General features: G+C 32.3%; 1 protein-coding gene across 1 annotated transcript; it reads left to right on the forward strand.

Moving 5' to 3' along the window:
• Nucleotides 1–10,256: 10,256 nt before the first annotated feature.
• LOC133801641 (GDSL esterase/lipase At5g45910-like) lies at nt 10,257–14,183 on the forward strand. Its single transcript, XM_062239889.1, has 5 exons — nt 10,257–10,600; nt 10,775–10,975; nt 11,067–11,215; nt 12,475–12,748; nt 13,733–14,183. Exons 1-5 carry the CDS (start codon nt 10,330–10,332, stop codon nt 13,954–13,956), a joined length of 1,119 nt encoding a protein of 372 aa, XP_062095873.1. The 5' UTR covers nt 10,257–10,329; the 3' UTR covers nt 13,957–14,183.
• Nucleotides 14,184–16,048: the final 1,865 nt, after the last annotated feature.

Raw genomic sequence — 16,048 nt, forward strand, 5'->3', positions numbered from 1 at the left:
AAAAGGGTAATTTTTTTTCAAATGTGGACTTGCGACACCGTTTCAACTCTAATAGATGCATTTTCCCATAAGATGTCTTAGAGAAAAATATCGAACGAGTGTAATACATTACAGAGAAATTATTGAAATCTCCAATTCACCAAAGGGGTACCCCTTTCAGAAAAGTTCGTTTTCTATAATAAGAATTCAAGCTATATTTTGAAAATGAATACTAAGGAATCTGTGAGGGTTAGCTCTGTGTCTTAGGCTTCTATGTATAAAATTTTGTGCAAATTCGACGTGCTTAAAGGGTGATTCCATTAAAATACTGAGACAGGTACGAATATAAGGGAAAAACTTGCGAAAATTTCCATCGAAAAGGGGATTTTTTTCAAATGTGGACTTAAGGCACCATTTCAACTCCAATAGATGCATTTGCGCTTGATATCTCTCATGGAAAAATATCAAACGAGTTGAACACGAGTGTAATACATTACAAAAAATGATTTAAATCTCCAATTCACCAAAGTGGTACCCCTTTCAGAAAAGTTTGGTTTCTATAATATTAATTCGAGCAATTTTTGAAAGTGAATACTAAGGAATCTGCGAGGGTCATGGGCAAGAATTTGTAGCCCTATGTCTTAGGCTTCTATGTATAAAATTCCGTGCAAATTAGAGGTGTGCAGAGGGTGATACGACCAAAATACTAAGAGACGTACGAATATAAGGGAAAGACTTGCGAAAATCGCCATCGAAAATGGGAATTTTCTTTTCAAATGTAGACTTAAGGCTCCGTTTCTATTCCAATTGATGCATTTACCCATGAGATGTGTTGAGGAAAAATATCGAACCAGTTGAACACGAGTGTAATACATTACAGAGAAATTAGTGAAATCCCTAATTCACCAAAGGGGTACCCCTTTCAGAAAAGTACGATTTCTATAATATGAATTCTAGCAATGTTTTGAAAGTGAATACTAAGAAATATACAACTTCGTGCAAATTTGAGGTGTGTAGAGGGTGATACGACCAAAATACCGAGAGACGTACGAATATAAGGTAAAAACTTGCAAAAATTGCCATCGAAAAGGGAATTTTTTTTTTTCAAATGTGGACTTTAGGCTCTATTTCAAATCGAATAGATGCATTTGATCATGAGATATCTTCTGGAAAAATATCGACTGAGTTGAACATGAGTGTAATACATTACAGACAAATTAGTTAAATCTCCAATTCACCAAAGGGGTACCCCTTTTTAGAAAAGTTCGATTTCTATAATATGAATCCGAGCAATGTTTTGAAAGTAAATACTAAGGAATCTGGGAGGGTCATGGGCACAAAAGTTGTAGCCCTGTGTCTTAGGCTTCTATGTATAAACTTTCATGAAAATTAAAGATGTGTAAAGAGTGATACGATTAACGTACTAAGAGATGTACGAATTTAAGGAAAAAACTTGTGAAAATTGCCATCGAAAAGGGGAATTTTTTTTTCAAATGTGGACTTAAGGCTCCGTTTCAACTCAAATAGATGCATTTGACCATTAGATATCTTGGGAGAAAATATCGAACCAGTTAAACACGAGTGTAATACATTACGGAGAAATTAGTGAAATCTCCAATTCACCAAAAGGGTCCCCTTTCAGAAAAGTTCAATTTCTATAATATGAATTCGAGCAATGTTTTGAAAGTGAAACCTAAGGAATATGTGAGGGTCATGGGCACAAAAGTTGTAGCCCTATGTCTTAAGCTTCTATTATAAACTTTCGTGCAAATTCGAGGTGTGTAGAGGGTGATACTACTAAAATACTGAGAGATGTACGAATATAAGGGAAAAACTTGCGAAAATCGCTATCGAAAAGGGGAAATTTTTTTCAAAATTCGACTTAAGGCTCTGTTTCAACTCCAATAGATGCATTTACACATGAGATGTCTTGGGGAAAAATATCAAATGAGTTGAACAACGAGTGTAATACATTAAGGAGAAATTATAGAAATCTCCAATTGACCAAAGGGGTACCCCTTTCAGAGAAGTTTGATTTCTACAATATGAATTCGATCTATATTTTGAAAATTAATACTAAGGAATCTGCGAGGGTCATGGGCACAAAATTTGTAGCCTTGTGTCTTAGGCTTCTATGTATAAAATTTCGTGCAAATTCAAGGTGTGTAGAGGGTGATAGGAATGAAATACTGAGAGATGTACAAATATAAGGGAAAAACTTGCGAAAATCGCCATCAAAAAGGGGAATTTTTTTTTTCTATTGTTGACTTAAGGCATCGTTTCAACTCCAATAGATGCATCTTCCCAAGAGATTTCTCGAGAAAAATATCAAACGAGTTGAACACGATTGTAATACATTACGGAGAAATTAGTAAAATCTCCAATTCACCAAAGGTGTACCCCTTTCAGAAAAGTTCAATTTCTATAATATGAATTTGAGCAATATTTTGAAAGTGAATACTAAGGAATGTGCAATTTTCATAGGCACAAAAGTTGTAGCCCTATGTCTTAAGATTCTATGTATAAAAGTTAGTTAAAATAAGAGGTGTGCAAAGGGTGATATGGTCAAAATATTGAGAGACGTTCGAATTTAAGGGCATAACTTGAGAAAATTGCCATCGAAAAGGGGACTATTTTTTTCAAATGTGGATTTAAGGCACCGTTTCAACTCCAACAGATGCAGTTGCCCATGAGATGTCTTGGGGAAAAATATCGAATATGTTGAACACGAGTGTAATACATTATGAAGAAATTATAGAAATTTCCAATTCACCGAAGGGGTACCCCTTTCAGAAAAGTTTGATTTCTATACTATGAATTCAAGCAATGTTTTGAAAGTTTATACTAAGGAATATGCGAGGGTCATGGGCACAAAAGTTGTAGCCCTATGTCTTAGGCTTCTATGTGTAAAATTCCGTGCAAATTGGAGGTGTGCAGAGGGTGATACGGTTAAAATATTTAGAGATGTACGAATATAAGGTAAAAACTTGCGAAAATTGCCATCGAAAAGAGATTTTTTTTTTTTTTGAAATGTGGACTTAAGGCTCCGTTTCAACTCCAATAGATGCATTTGCCCATTAGATATCTTGGGGGAAAATATCGAACCAGCTGAACACGAGTGTAATACATTACGTAGAAATTAGTGAAATCTCCAATTCACCAAAGGGTTACCCCTTTCAGTAAAGTTCGATTTCTATAATATGAATTCGAGCAATGTTTTAAAAGTGAAAACTAAGGAATCTGCGAGGGTCATGGGCACAAAAGTTGTAGCCTTATGTCTTAGGCTTCTATTATAAACTTCCGTGCAAATTCGAGGTGTGTAGAGGGTGATACTACTAAAATACTGAGAGATGTACAAATCTAAGGCAAAAGCTTGCGAAAATTGCCATCGAAAAGGGGAATTTTTTTTCAAATTTCGACCTAAGGCTCTGTTTCAACTCCAATAGATGCATTTACACATGAGATGTCTTGGGGAAAAATATCAAACGAGTTGAATACGAGTGTAATACATTAAGGAGAAATTATAGAAATCTCCAATTCACCAAAGGGGTACCCCTTTAAGAAAAGTTTGATTTTTATAATATGAATTCGATCTATCTTTTGAAAATCAATACTAAGGAATCTACAAAGGTAATGGGAACAAAATTCGTTACCCTATGTCTTAGGCTTCTATGTATGAAATTTCGTGCAATTTAGAGTTGTGTTGAGGGTGATACAAGCAAAATACTGAGAGATGTACAAATATAAGGCAAAAACTTGCAAAAATTGCCATCGAAAAGTGGAATTGTTTTTCAAATGTGGACGTAAGGCTCCGTTTCAACTCAAATAAAAGGTTTTACCCATGAGATGTCATGGGGGAAAATATCTAAGGAGTAGAACACAAGTATAATACATTACGGAGAAATTAGTGAAATCTCCAATTTACCAAAGGGGTACCCCTTTCAGAAAAATTCATTTTCTATAATATGAATTTGGGTAATATTTTGAAGGTAATACTAAAGAATCTTCGAAGGTAGTGGGCACAAAAGTTTAAGCCCTATGTCTTAGGCTTCAATGTATAATATTTCATGCAATTTCGAGGTGTGTAGAGGGTTATACGAACAAAATACTGAGTGATGTCCAAATATAAGAGAAAAACTTGCGAAAATTTCCATCGAAATGTCGAAAAGTGGATTTTTTTTTTCAAATGTGGACTTAAGGCTCTGTTTCAACTCAAATAAAAGCTTTTACAGATGTCATGGGGGAAAATATCGAACGAGTAGAACATGAGTGTAATACATTACATAGAAATTAGTAAAATCTCCAATTTACCAAAGGGGTACTCCTTTCAGAAAAATTCAATTCTATAATATGAATTCGGGCAATATTTTGAAAGTTAATACTAAAGAATCTGCGAAGGTAGTGTCTACAAAAGTTGTAGCCCTATGTCTTAGTCTTCTATTTGTAAAATTTTGTGCAATTTTGAGGTGTGTAGAATGTGATACGAGCAAAATACTGAGAGATGCCCAAAAATAAAGGAAAAATTTGCGAAAATTTCCATCGAAAAGTGGAATTTTTTTTCGAATCTGGACTTAAGGCTCCTTTTCAACTTAAATAGATGGTTTTACCCATGAGATGTCATGGGAGAAAATATTGAATGAGTAGAACACGAGTGTAATATATTACAGTGAAATTATTGAAATCTCCAATATACCAAAGGGGTACCCCTTTCAGAAAAATTCAATTTCTCTAATATGAATTCGGGTAATATTTTGAAAGTTAATACTAAAGAATCTACGATGGTAATGGGCACAAAAGTTGTAGCCCTATGTCTTAGACTTCTATGTATAAAATTTCGTGCAATTTCGAGGTGTCTAGAGGGTCATACAAGCAAAGTTCTGAGAGATGTCCAAATATTAGGGAAAAACTTTCGAAAATTTCCATCGAAAAGTGGAATTTTTTTTCAAATGTGGACTTAAGGGTCTGTTTCAACTCAAATAGAAGCTTTTACCCATGAGATGTCATGGGGGAAAATATCAAACGTGTAGAACACGAGTGTAATACATTACAGAAAAATTAGTGAAATCTCCAATTTACCAAAGTGGTACCCCTTTCAGAAAAATTTCATTTCTATATTATAAATTCAGGCAATATTTTGAAAGTGACTACTAAGGAATCTGCTAAGGTAATGGGCACAAAACTTGTATCCCTATGTCTTAGGCTTCTATGTACAAAATTTCGTGCAATTTTGAATTGTGTAGAGGGTGATACGAGCAAAATAGAGAGAGATCTCCAAATATAAGGGAAAAACTTGCGAAAATTGCCATCGAAAAGTGGAAATTTTTTCAAATGTGGACTTAAGGCTTCGTTTCAACTCAAATAGATGATTTTACCCATGAGATGTCATGGGATAAAATATCGAACGAGTAGAACACGAATGTAATACATTACGGAGAAATTAGTGAAATCTTCAATTAACCAAAGGGGTACCCCTTTCAGAAAAATTCAATTTCTGTAATATGAATTCAGGTAATATTTTGAAAGTTAATACTAAATAATCTACGAAGGTAGTGGGCACAAAAGTTGTAGCCCTATGTCTTAGGCTTCTATGTATAAAATTTCGTGCAATTTCGAGGTGTGTAGAGGGTCATACGAGCAAAGAACTGAGAGATGTCCAAATATAAGGGAAAAAATTGCGAAAATTTCCATCAAAAAGTGGATTTTTTTTTTCAAATGTGGACTTAAGGGTCCGTTTCAACTCAAATAGAAGCTTTTACCCATGATAAGTCATGGGGGAAAATATCAAACAAGTTGAACACGAGTGTCATTCATTACGGAGAAATTAGTGAAATCTCCAATTTACCAAAAGCCTTTCAGAAAAAATTTATTTCTATATATGAATTCAAGCAATATTTTGAAAGTGAATACTAAAGAATCTGCGAAGGTAATGGGAAAAAACATTGTATCTCTATGTCTTAGGCTTCTATGTATAAAATTTCGTGCAATTTTGAGGTGTGTAGAGGGTGATACGAGCAAAATACAGAGAGATGCCCAAATATAAGGAAATTACTTGCGAAAATTGCCATCGAAAATTGGAATTTTTTTCAAATGTGGACTTAAGGCTTCATTTCATCTCAAATTGAAGCTTTTACCCATGATTTTTCATGGGGGAAAATATCGAACGAGTATAACACGAGTGTAATACATTATGGAGAAATTAGTGAAATCTCCATTTTACCAAAGGGGTACCCCTTTCAAAAAAAATTGATTTCTATATTATGAATTCATGAAATATTTTAAAAGTGAATACTAAGGAATCTGCGAAGGTAATGGACACGAAATTTATAGCTCTATGTCTTAGGCTTCTATGTATAAAATGTCATGCAATTTCGAGGTGTGTAGAGGGTGATACGAGAAAAATACCGAGAGATGTACAAATATACGGGAAAAACTTGCAAAAAATTGCCATCGAAAAGTGGAAATTTTATTAAATGTGGATTTAGGGCTCATTTTCAACTCAGATTGAAGCTTTTACCCGTGAGATGTCATGGGGGCAAATATCGAACGAGTAGAACACGAGTGTAATACATTATGGAGAAATTAGTGAAATCTCCAATTTACCAAAGGGGTACCCCTTTCAGAAAAATTTAATTCTATAATATGAATTCGTGCAATTTCGTGGAGTGCAGAGGGTGATACGACCAAAATACTGGGAGATGTAGGAGTATAAGGGACAAACTAGCAAAAATTGCCATCAATATGTGGAAATTTAATTCAAATGTGGACTTACGGATCCGTTTCAACTCCAATAGAAGCATTTACCCATGAGATGTCATTTGGAAAAATATCGAATGAGTTGAACACGAGTGTAAAACATTACCGAGAAATTTGTGAATTCTCCAATTTACCAAAGGGGTAGCCCTTTCACAAAAATTTGATTTCTACAATATGAATTCGAGCAACATTTTGAAAGTGAATACTAAGGAATCTGCGAGGGTGATGGGCACAAAAGTTGTATCCCTATGACTTAGGCTTCTATGTATAAATTTTCGTGCAATTTCAATGTGTGTAGAGGGTGATACGACCAAAACAGTGGGAGATGTACGAATATAAAGGAAAAACTAGCAAAAATTGTCATCGAAATGTGGAAATTTTATTCAAATGTGGACTTACGGCTTCGTTTCAACTCCAATAGAAGCATTTACCCATGAGATGTCATGGGGAAAAATATCGAACGAGTAGAACACGAGTGTAATACATTACGGAGAAATTAGTGAAATCTCCAATTTACCAAAGGGGTACCCCTTTCAGAAAAATTCGATTTCTACAATATGAATTCGAGCAACATTTTGAAGTGAATACTAAGGAATCTGGAAGGGTAATGGGCACAAAATTCGTAGCCCTATGAGTTTTTCTTCTATGTATAAAATTTCGTGCAATTCGAGGTGTGTAGAGGGTGATACAACCAAAATACTGGGAGATGTACGAATATAAGGGAAAAACTTGCGAAAATTGCCATCGAAATGTGGAAATTTAATTCAAATGTGGACTTACGGCTCCGTTTCAACTCCAATAGAAGCATTTACCCATGAGATGTCATGGGAAAAAATATCGAACGAGTAGAACACGAGTGTAATACATTACTGAGAAATTAGTGAAATCTCCTATTTACCAAACAGTTAGCCCTTTCAGAAAAATTTGATTTCTACAATATGAATTCAAGCAACATTTTGAAGTGAATAATAATGAATCTGCAAGGGTAATGGGCACAAAAGTTGTAGTCCTATGACTTTGGCTTCTATGTATAAAATTTCGTGCAATTTCGAGGTATGTAGAGGATGATACAACCAAAATACTGGGAGATGTACGAATATAAGGGAAAAACTTGCGAAAGTTGCCATCGAAATGTGGAATTTTTTTTTCTAATGTGGACTTAAGGCTCCGTTTCAATTCCAATAGAAGCATTTACCTATTATATGTCATGGGGGAAAATATCGAACAAGTAGAATACAAGTATAATACATTACAGGGAAAATATTGAGAGATGTACGAATATAGAGGAAAAACTTTTATGACTTATCCTATTTGTCACAAGCATATGTCTTTTATAAATTATCATAACCCCATTTTTTCACTTTTTTAATTTATATAAGTCAAAATTAAGATCTGTCTTTCAATATAAGGGAATATCTTTTTTGCTTAAGAATGAAATAAATGATTATTTTGTTGGAACGCAGGAAATATTTAATCCCGAATTAAGACATAACCCCCCCCCCCCCCCCCCGCAATTATGGAATAAATCAATGGAAAAATTGGTTAAAGGGTTATTATCAATATGATTTATCTCAGTCTAAATTAGTACCCCCAAAATTGAGAAATATAGTCAATAAAAACTCTATAGTTCAAAATAAACATTTGAAGAAATTTGATTCAAACGAAAAAAAAACCTATTAATTAACTCCGAAAAACAAAAAAAAATGTAAAAAAACTTGCGAAAATTGCCATCGAAAAGTGGAATTTTTTTTCAAATGTAGACTTAAGGCACCGTTTCAACTCCAATAGATGCATTTGCCCATGAGATGTCTTGGGGAAAAATATCGAACGAGTTGAACACGAGTGTAATACATTACGGAGAAATTATAGAAATCTCCAATTCACCGAAGGGGTACCCCTTTCAGAAAAGTTCGATTTCTATACTATGAATTCGAGCAATGTTTTGAAAGTGAATACTAAGGAATCTGCGAGGGTCATCGGCACAAAAGTTGTAGCCCTATGTCTTAGGCTTCTATGTATAAAATTTCGTGCAAATTAGAGGTGTGCAGAGGGTGATACGGCTAAAATATTGAGAGACGTACGAATATAAGGTAAAAACTTGCGAAAATTGCCATCGAAAAGAGAATTTTTTTTTTCAAATGTGGACTTAAGGCTCCGTTTCAACTCTAATAGATGCATTTGCCCATTAGATATCTTGGGGGAAAATATCGAACTAGTTGAACATGAGTGTAATACATTACGGAGAAATTAGTTAAATCTCCAATTTACCAAAGGGATACCCCTTTCAGAAAAATTCAATTTCTACAATATGAATTCGAGAAATATTTTGAAAGTAAATACTAAGGAATCGACAAGGGTAGTGGGCACAAAAGTTGTAGCCATATGACTTAGGCTTCTATGTATAAAATTTCGTGGAGTGTAGAGGTTGATACAACCAAAATACTGGGAGATGTGCGAATATAAGGGAAAAACTAACGAAAATTTCCATCGAAATGTGAAAATTTAATTCAAAAGTGGACTTACGGCTCTATTTCAACTCAAATTTAAGCATTTACCCACGAGATGTCATGGGAAAAAATATCGAACGAGTAGAATACGAGTGTAATACATTACGGAGAAATTAGTGCAATCTCCAATTTACCAAAGGGGTACCCCTTTCAGAAAAATTCAATTTCTACAATATGAATTCGAGCAACATTTTGAAAGTGAATACTAAGGAATCTGGAAGGGTAATGGGCACAAAAGTTGTAGCCCTATGACTGTGGCTTCTATGTATAAATTTTCGTGTAATTTCGAGGTGTGTAGAGGGTGATACGACCAAAATAATGGACGATGTACGAATATAAGGGAAAAACTTGCGAAAATTGCTATCGAATTGTGGAAATTTTTTTCAAATGTGGAATTATGGCTCCGTTTCAACTCCAATTGATGCATTTACCCATGAGATGTCATGGGGAAAAATATCGAACGAGTAGAATACGAGTGTAATACATTACGGAGAAATTAGTGAAATATGGTATTTTCCCACAATGACTTTTTATTTTTTACCCATACACTCCCAAAAATGTTTTTCTAATTCTATAAGCTAAAAGTAGCTTAAAAAAAGCTATGCCAAACGGGGCCTAATTCTTTGTATCTTTTATATTATTTAAGTGTTAGCATCATTTTTATTTGAGTACTTGCTATTCTAAATACTCCAATATTTTGATGTAGTAACCAAAGTCCTCCAACAACAACTTACTAGCAATCATGCACCATACAACAGTTTATATGATATTTGTTCATTAATAGCTTTTCCCACAATGACATTTTGGGAAAGAAAAAAAAACCACTACTTTCATAAGACAAGGAAAGAGGAATAAATTAATATCAGGTCAAGCATCAACAACATAGTGATGTTGACGTGCAGGATTAGGTGTAACCAATTGGTTAAAAAAATATTAAAAAATAATAATGAACAGAAGCAAAAGCACCTAATAACAACAGAAGTTGACCTTGAATGGGGCCTTATGTACCAAAAAGAAAAACACAGTAGTTGACATAATTAAGGGGCATTAAACCCTTTCTCTCTTTCAATAATATTTTCAATCTCTCACAATGAAAACTCTCTTGTTCTTCACCATCATCTCTTGTCTATATTTTAAGATCCTATTAGTGTTATTATTCTCAGCAAGTACTACTACTGCTACTCAACCCTATTACAAAGCAATTTTCAACTTTGGTGACTCCCTCAGCGACACCGGAAATTCGCTTCTTTCTAGCACTACCACCGATGTCCCAACCGTCGGAAAACTCCCTTATGGGATGACCTTTTTCCGTCACCCAACCGGTCGTTTTTCTGATGGACGCCTAATCGTTGATTTCATAGGTATGCACTTTTTATACTTAGTCTCTCTGTAATTGTTACGAGTAATAAACATCACACGATTAATAAATATGATTGGTTAGGTTAAACTATTTTAAGTTTTTTTCAGATTATTAATTCATGAATACTGATAATCATAACTACTCTTAATTAACTTTGATATAAACAAAAATGGAGCTGAGGCATTTGAGTTTCCTTATTTGAGACCTTACCTGGAAATTGCCGATACCCAAAATGATTTTCTCCGGGGAGTAAATTTTGCTGTTGGTGGAGCTACTGCACTGAGTTTGGCTTCAAATTTTTGGACAAACAATTCGTTAAGTGTTCAGCTAGGCTGGTTCAAGAAATTCAAGGCCTCTTTTTGTACCAAAATTGAAGGTGATGAGTGATTATTAATTTAGATTTTAGAGTACTTTGTTATCTTTTCTTTTTTGTGACACTTTTTCTATATGGTTTGTAATTATTTCAGATTGTGAAAACTTTATGAAAAGATCACTTTTTTTAATGGGAGAGATTGGTGGAAACGATTATAACTTTCCATTCTTTTCTGGTGGGACAATCCCACAAGTTAGAGAATTAGTCCCACTTGTTGTTGAAGCAATAACAAACGTCACCATTGTAAGTATAATTTATATATATATACATATAATTTTTAGTTAATTATATAATTTATAACAGGTCTATCCTAACAGAAATGAGAAATGAAGTGATGCACAAGTTTTACCTATTGAAAGATATATAAAATTATAATATTTGTGTTTGTTAGAAAAACAAATTTCTTAAAGATTATGAAAGTTATAGCAAACATATAAAATAAACTTAATCAATTATTATTTTTGAAATTGAAAATTTCTAGATTTTGAATGGTAATTTTCTATGATTCAGTATTATATTGAGATAATTAAGTAGTAATTTCAAAAAAGCAGTATGTATCTTCAAAAGAAGAATGTGTATTTTGGAATAAATGACACAACAATTATAAATTTCGTGTTTATTTCAAAACATTGTAATTTTAGTTGGTGCCTTTTAAAAATAAATTTGTTCCAATCATATTTTAATTTTTACACTTTAGTTTTATCAAGTTTTTATCATTATCATATCAATTTTAAATAAATAAATAATATTGTATATAAAATAATGACATAAACATATTAAAAAAATCAACTAAATTATAAATAATAATGATAATATAATAACATTTTAGATTACAAAGTACTCCTCTATTTAGGATATAAAATATTTATAATATTATTCAATTTACACATCAATAATTGGAGAAAAAATTTACTTATTCTTAATAAAAATAGAAATATTATTCTAATTATTTGATATATATATAGGTCTTAATTGATATAGTCAAGAGAACTCTTTGTTTGGATGTAAACGAGGCGGGGCGGGATTGGGGATGGCTCCCTCGTCCCCGTCTCATCTCGGGGTCGGGGCCCATCGGGTACCTGTTTAATAAAAATGTTTAATTTTTTTTTTTTAAATTGATAAAATAAATTAAAATAATTAATACTATTTAATATAAAATAATTAAAAAATAATAAAGGATACCATTAATAAATATAAATATTTATATTATATATTTTTAATAATATTTATATTAAAATATAAATTACAATGTAAATAGGACAGGTTTGAAACGAGAGTCATGCAACCCGCCCCAGTCCCATTAGAGGCGGGTCCCCATAGGGACCCTACCCCGCGGGTTAAATTGGCATCCCTAACTCTTTGATGTGAAAGCAATGAACTTTCATATTATATATATATATATATATATATTATGTAGTAGCTAGCTGTAGTTTGAGCTATGTGTCAATGAGCCAAATAAAGTATTTGTTATTAATTTTTGTGTGGGCATTATATACAAATAGGCATTGATTGAAGAAGGAGCGGTGGATTTGGTGGTACCGGGAAATTTGCCAATTGGGTGCTCAGTTGTGTATCTAACTTTGTTCGAAAGCTCAAACAAAACAGATTATGATGAAATTGGGTGTTTGAAGGCTTTGAATGAGTTCTCAAAGTTGCATAACAGACACCTCAAACGAGCTTTACAAACGCTGAGGTTGAAATATCCACACACCAACATAATCTATGGTGATTACTATCATGCAACAATGCGAATCATTAATGCCCCACTACACTACGGTGAGCTTTATTATTAACTTTATAAACCAACTCTCTTATTATCAAAAATAAATGCTACTCTCACCAAGTATATACATACATATATTCTCTACGATAAAAGAATACCCGAGTGATGTCAAACTTCACAAGAATGTAGTATATTGTTATTGGTGTACGCGATTCAATATTGGTCTCGTATACTTTAATTTATAGTTATTATGGAGTATCGATAATCAATCATATGGTGTCATTTCATGTGGTGTTAGACACTTTAAGATTTCAATAACGAAGCCCAAGACAAAATAAGTCTATAGAAAATAATATGAAAATCTATTAGGCGTGGATAATGTACTTTATACTTGTGACTGTTCACATAAAATATATCTCTATTTTTAGGTGAATTATTTCTACAATTAATTTCAAATATACGATAAAATTATGAAGGCAATTGTTAATTACAAGAGATTTTTTTAAAGATGGTAAGATTTGACCTTCTAATCTTTTCTCTTTTAATATTTGTTTGAGATTATTTATTCAAACACATATCATAATTAAATAATTTGTACATGTATGCAATAATTTTTTTTTAAATTGGAGAAATTATGATGCAATAAAACTAGGTGATATACTAATCAATCTGGTTGTAAGAATGCATGATAAGATGTAGTTTAGACAGTAGGATGTGAAAATATTTAGACAGGTGAAATATCTAAGTAATATATGAAGTTACATCTCAAAATTAACTGGTGATGAGAGGAGTAATTCATAATCTTATATATATTGTTGTTCAATGTCCTCACACACTTGTGGGACATACTAACAATTATAACAAATTTTGATGTATATCTGTTAGAGTTTGTTAAGCTATTTTAGTTAATCAACTAACATTTCTTTATTTTACTTGGCCTATATATAATACAAGCTTTTTTACAAAATCAATAAAGCAAATTATTGTGTTTTTCTAATATGTTGCAGTGGTAATAATAATATACATTGGATTTACAGGATTTGATAAGAAAAGTTTATTTAGAGCGTGTTGTGGTGGAGGTGGATCTTATAACTATAATCTTTCAGTGACATGTGGAGAAGATGGTTCAACAGTATGTGAAGATCCATCTTTATATGTTAGTTGGGATGGAGTTCATTTGACAGAAGCAGCTTATCAGGTTATGGCCGAGAGCTTGATCGATAGTCTTAGTCTCACAACAACATCTCTTGTCACAATATGATCACCCTTCAAGAATGGACATGATGCATGTAATTTTATTTAATTAATTATGTGTAAAACTAAAAAAATTATCACTTTTTAAGTAATTTATGTAGTTAAACTTGATGGCCTCGTTTAAAAATGTGTTACATATTGTAACGTCACAATTTCTCTAATAAAGCTTAGCGTCTTGATCAGTGATCAAAAGGACAGTGATTTATTTAATAATGTATTATGTGATTATATGAATGATGTGAGTTATATTATAATATAACTATATTGGCATGTGTTAGGCATATATTACATATTATATGGGAATTTTAATAGATTGTGCAAAAATATGGCCTTTTTTCAAGAAAAGTTAATCTATGGCTTTTTTTGTTTTAATTTCACTTTTATGGGTTTAGTTTCTCATATTTTTGTATAAAAGTTTGTTTATGCCATATTTTCACTCTTAATCAAGTTTTATGAATTTTGAAGGGTATGTTTGTAATTTGATTATTTTTTTAGCTTATTTGATTATTTTTTTTATATTAATTTTATATAACTATTTTTATATTAAATTTTTCCATGGTTGTTTTACAAATTTTTTTCTTTTTTGTAATATGAATTTTGTTTATTATTTTTTTTTATTTATTGTAAACATTTTTTTCCTTTTTTTTTAGATTGTACATTTTTTTTAAACCTGGGAAAGGTAACCAGTTACTTATTTAATTTTTCAAAGTTATGTAAAAAAAATCCTACACCTAGCTCAAATAACATTTATCTAGAGGGGTAACCAGCTACTTGTTTTTGTTTTTTCACATTTATGTAAAAAAAATAATCTTAGAGGTTAAATAACATGTATCAAGATGGGTAACCAGTTACAGTGCGATTAGTAACTTACTGCCATAAGAGGGGTAACCAGTTATCATAAGAGGTTGACGAGTCACTCATATTAGAAATGAAAAAAAAAACATCACATTTGAAGGAAAAAAAATAAGAAGAGTAAGTATGATTTAGTAACCTAAGTAACCAGTTATCATATAGAACCCAAAAATATACACACACATCTATACAAACAAACAACGTGAAGGTAACCAGTTACCACAAATCTCAAGACAGAAAAAAAAAACCAGATCTGACCACGAACCAACCTCCTCCCTCGCCTCCGACCACTTGCCTCCAAATTGAACCAAAGAAGTAGTATTTTCCATACCTGTAATTTTTTGTAAATTTTTAAGTAGTTAATTGGGTGTAACTGGTGAAGGTAACTAGTTACTTTAGTCTGCAATTAAATATGTCACTGAAAAACTTAATTGGAAAATATAACAGATTTTCAAAGTGTACTGAATGTTTTGACAATTAGAATTCAGACCAATATCAAATGTTTTTTTTTATCGCAAAGACAAAGTTGAATCTAAAATAATCATAGTTGTTTTTTATCGAGAGAGAGCTCAACAACGGAGCCACGGCATAGAGGCAGAGCAAAAACGACCCCACAAATCGAAGCATTTTTATAAATATTAAAAATAAGGTGTATTACGCAAGATTGTAGAAAGACTAGAGGGAATTTTGAAGGTTTGTAGCTTGGATTTTCCCGAGAAAATCAGCTAAAAAGTGACAAATGGAAAATTACAAAAAGTGCTTTAACGAGAAGAAAATATTAGAAAAATGAGAGAGAACAATGATTCGGGTTACAAGATTTGGGAATAAATAGAAAAAAGGAAAAGTGCAAAACAAATCAATGGAGTATTTGATTAAAGATTATATGCGGTGTATAGATCTGCAAAATGCTCCAAATAGAAAATCCAAAAAGGGAAGATGCATTAATACAAATTAATTCAATACAGAAATCAAGAGGCAATCAAGAAAGAAAGTTGTACAGCAACATAGACATATTTACAAGAAAAGATTCAGAACTTGAAAAAGAATAATAAAGAAAAAGCCTGTGAGCTTTTGAGCTTGGTTCTGAGCTCTAATTGCGGCCGAAGAGGTTTGTTTGTTTGCTTGGTTCGTAAAGTTAAAAGGCAGCTGTAGATAGTTTTCTCACAACTAAAAATATCACTTGTAGTAGACTTAACTCACTAGACTATACCACTCAAACTACTGATTATGCTCATAAATAAATTAAA

Source organism: Humulus lupulus, chromosome 9, assembly GCF_963169125.1.
Source record: "Humulus lupulus chromosome 9, drHumLupu1.1, whole genome shotgun sequence".
Classification (NCBI taxonomy): Eukaryota; Viridiplantae; Streptophyta; class Magnoliopsida; order Rosales; family Cannabaceae; genus Humulus; species Humulus lupulus.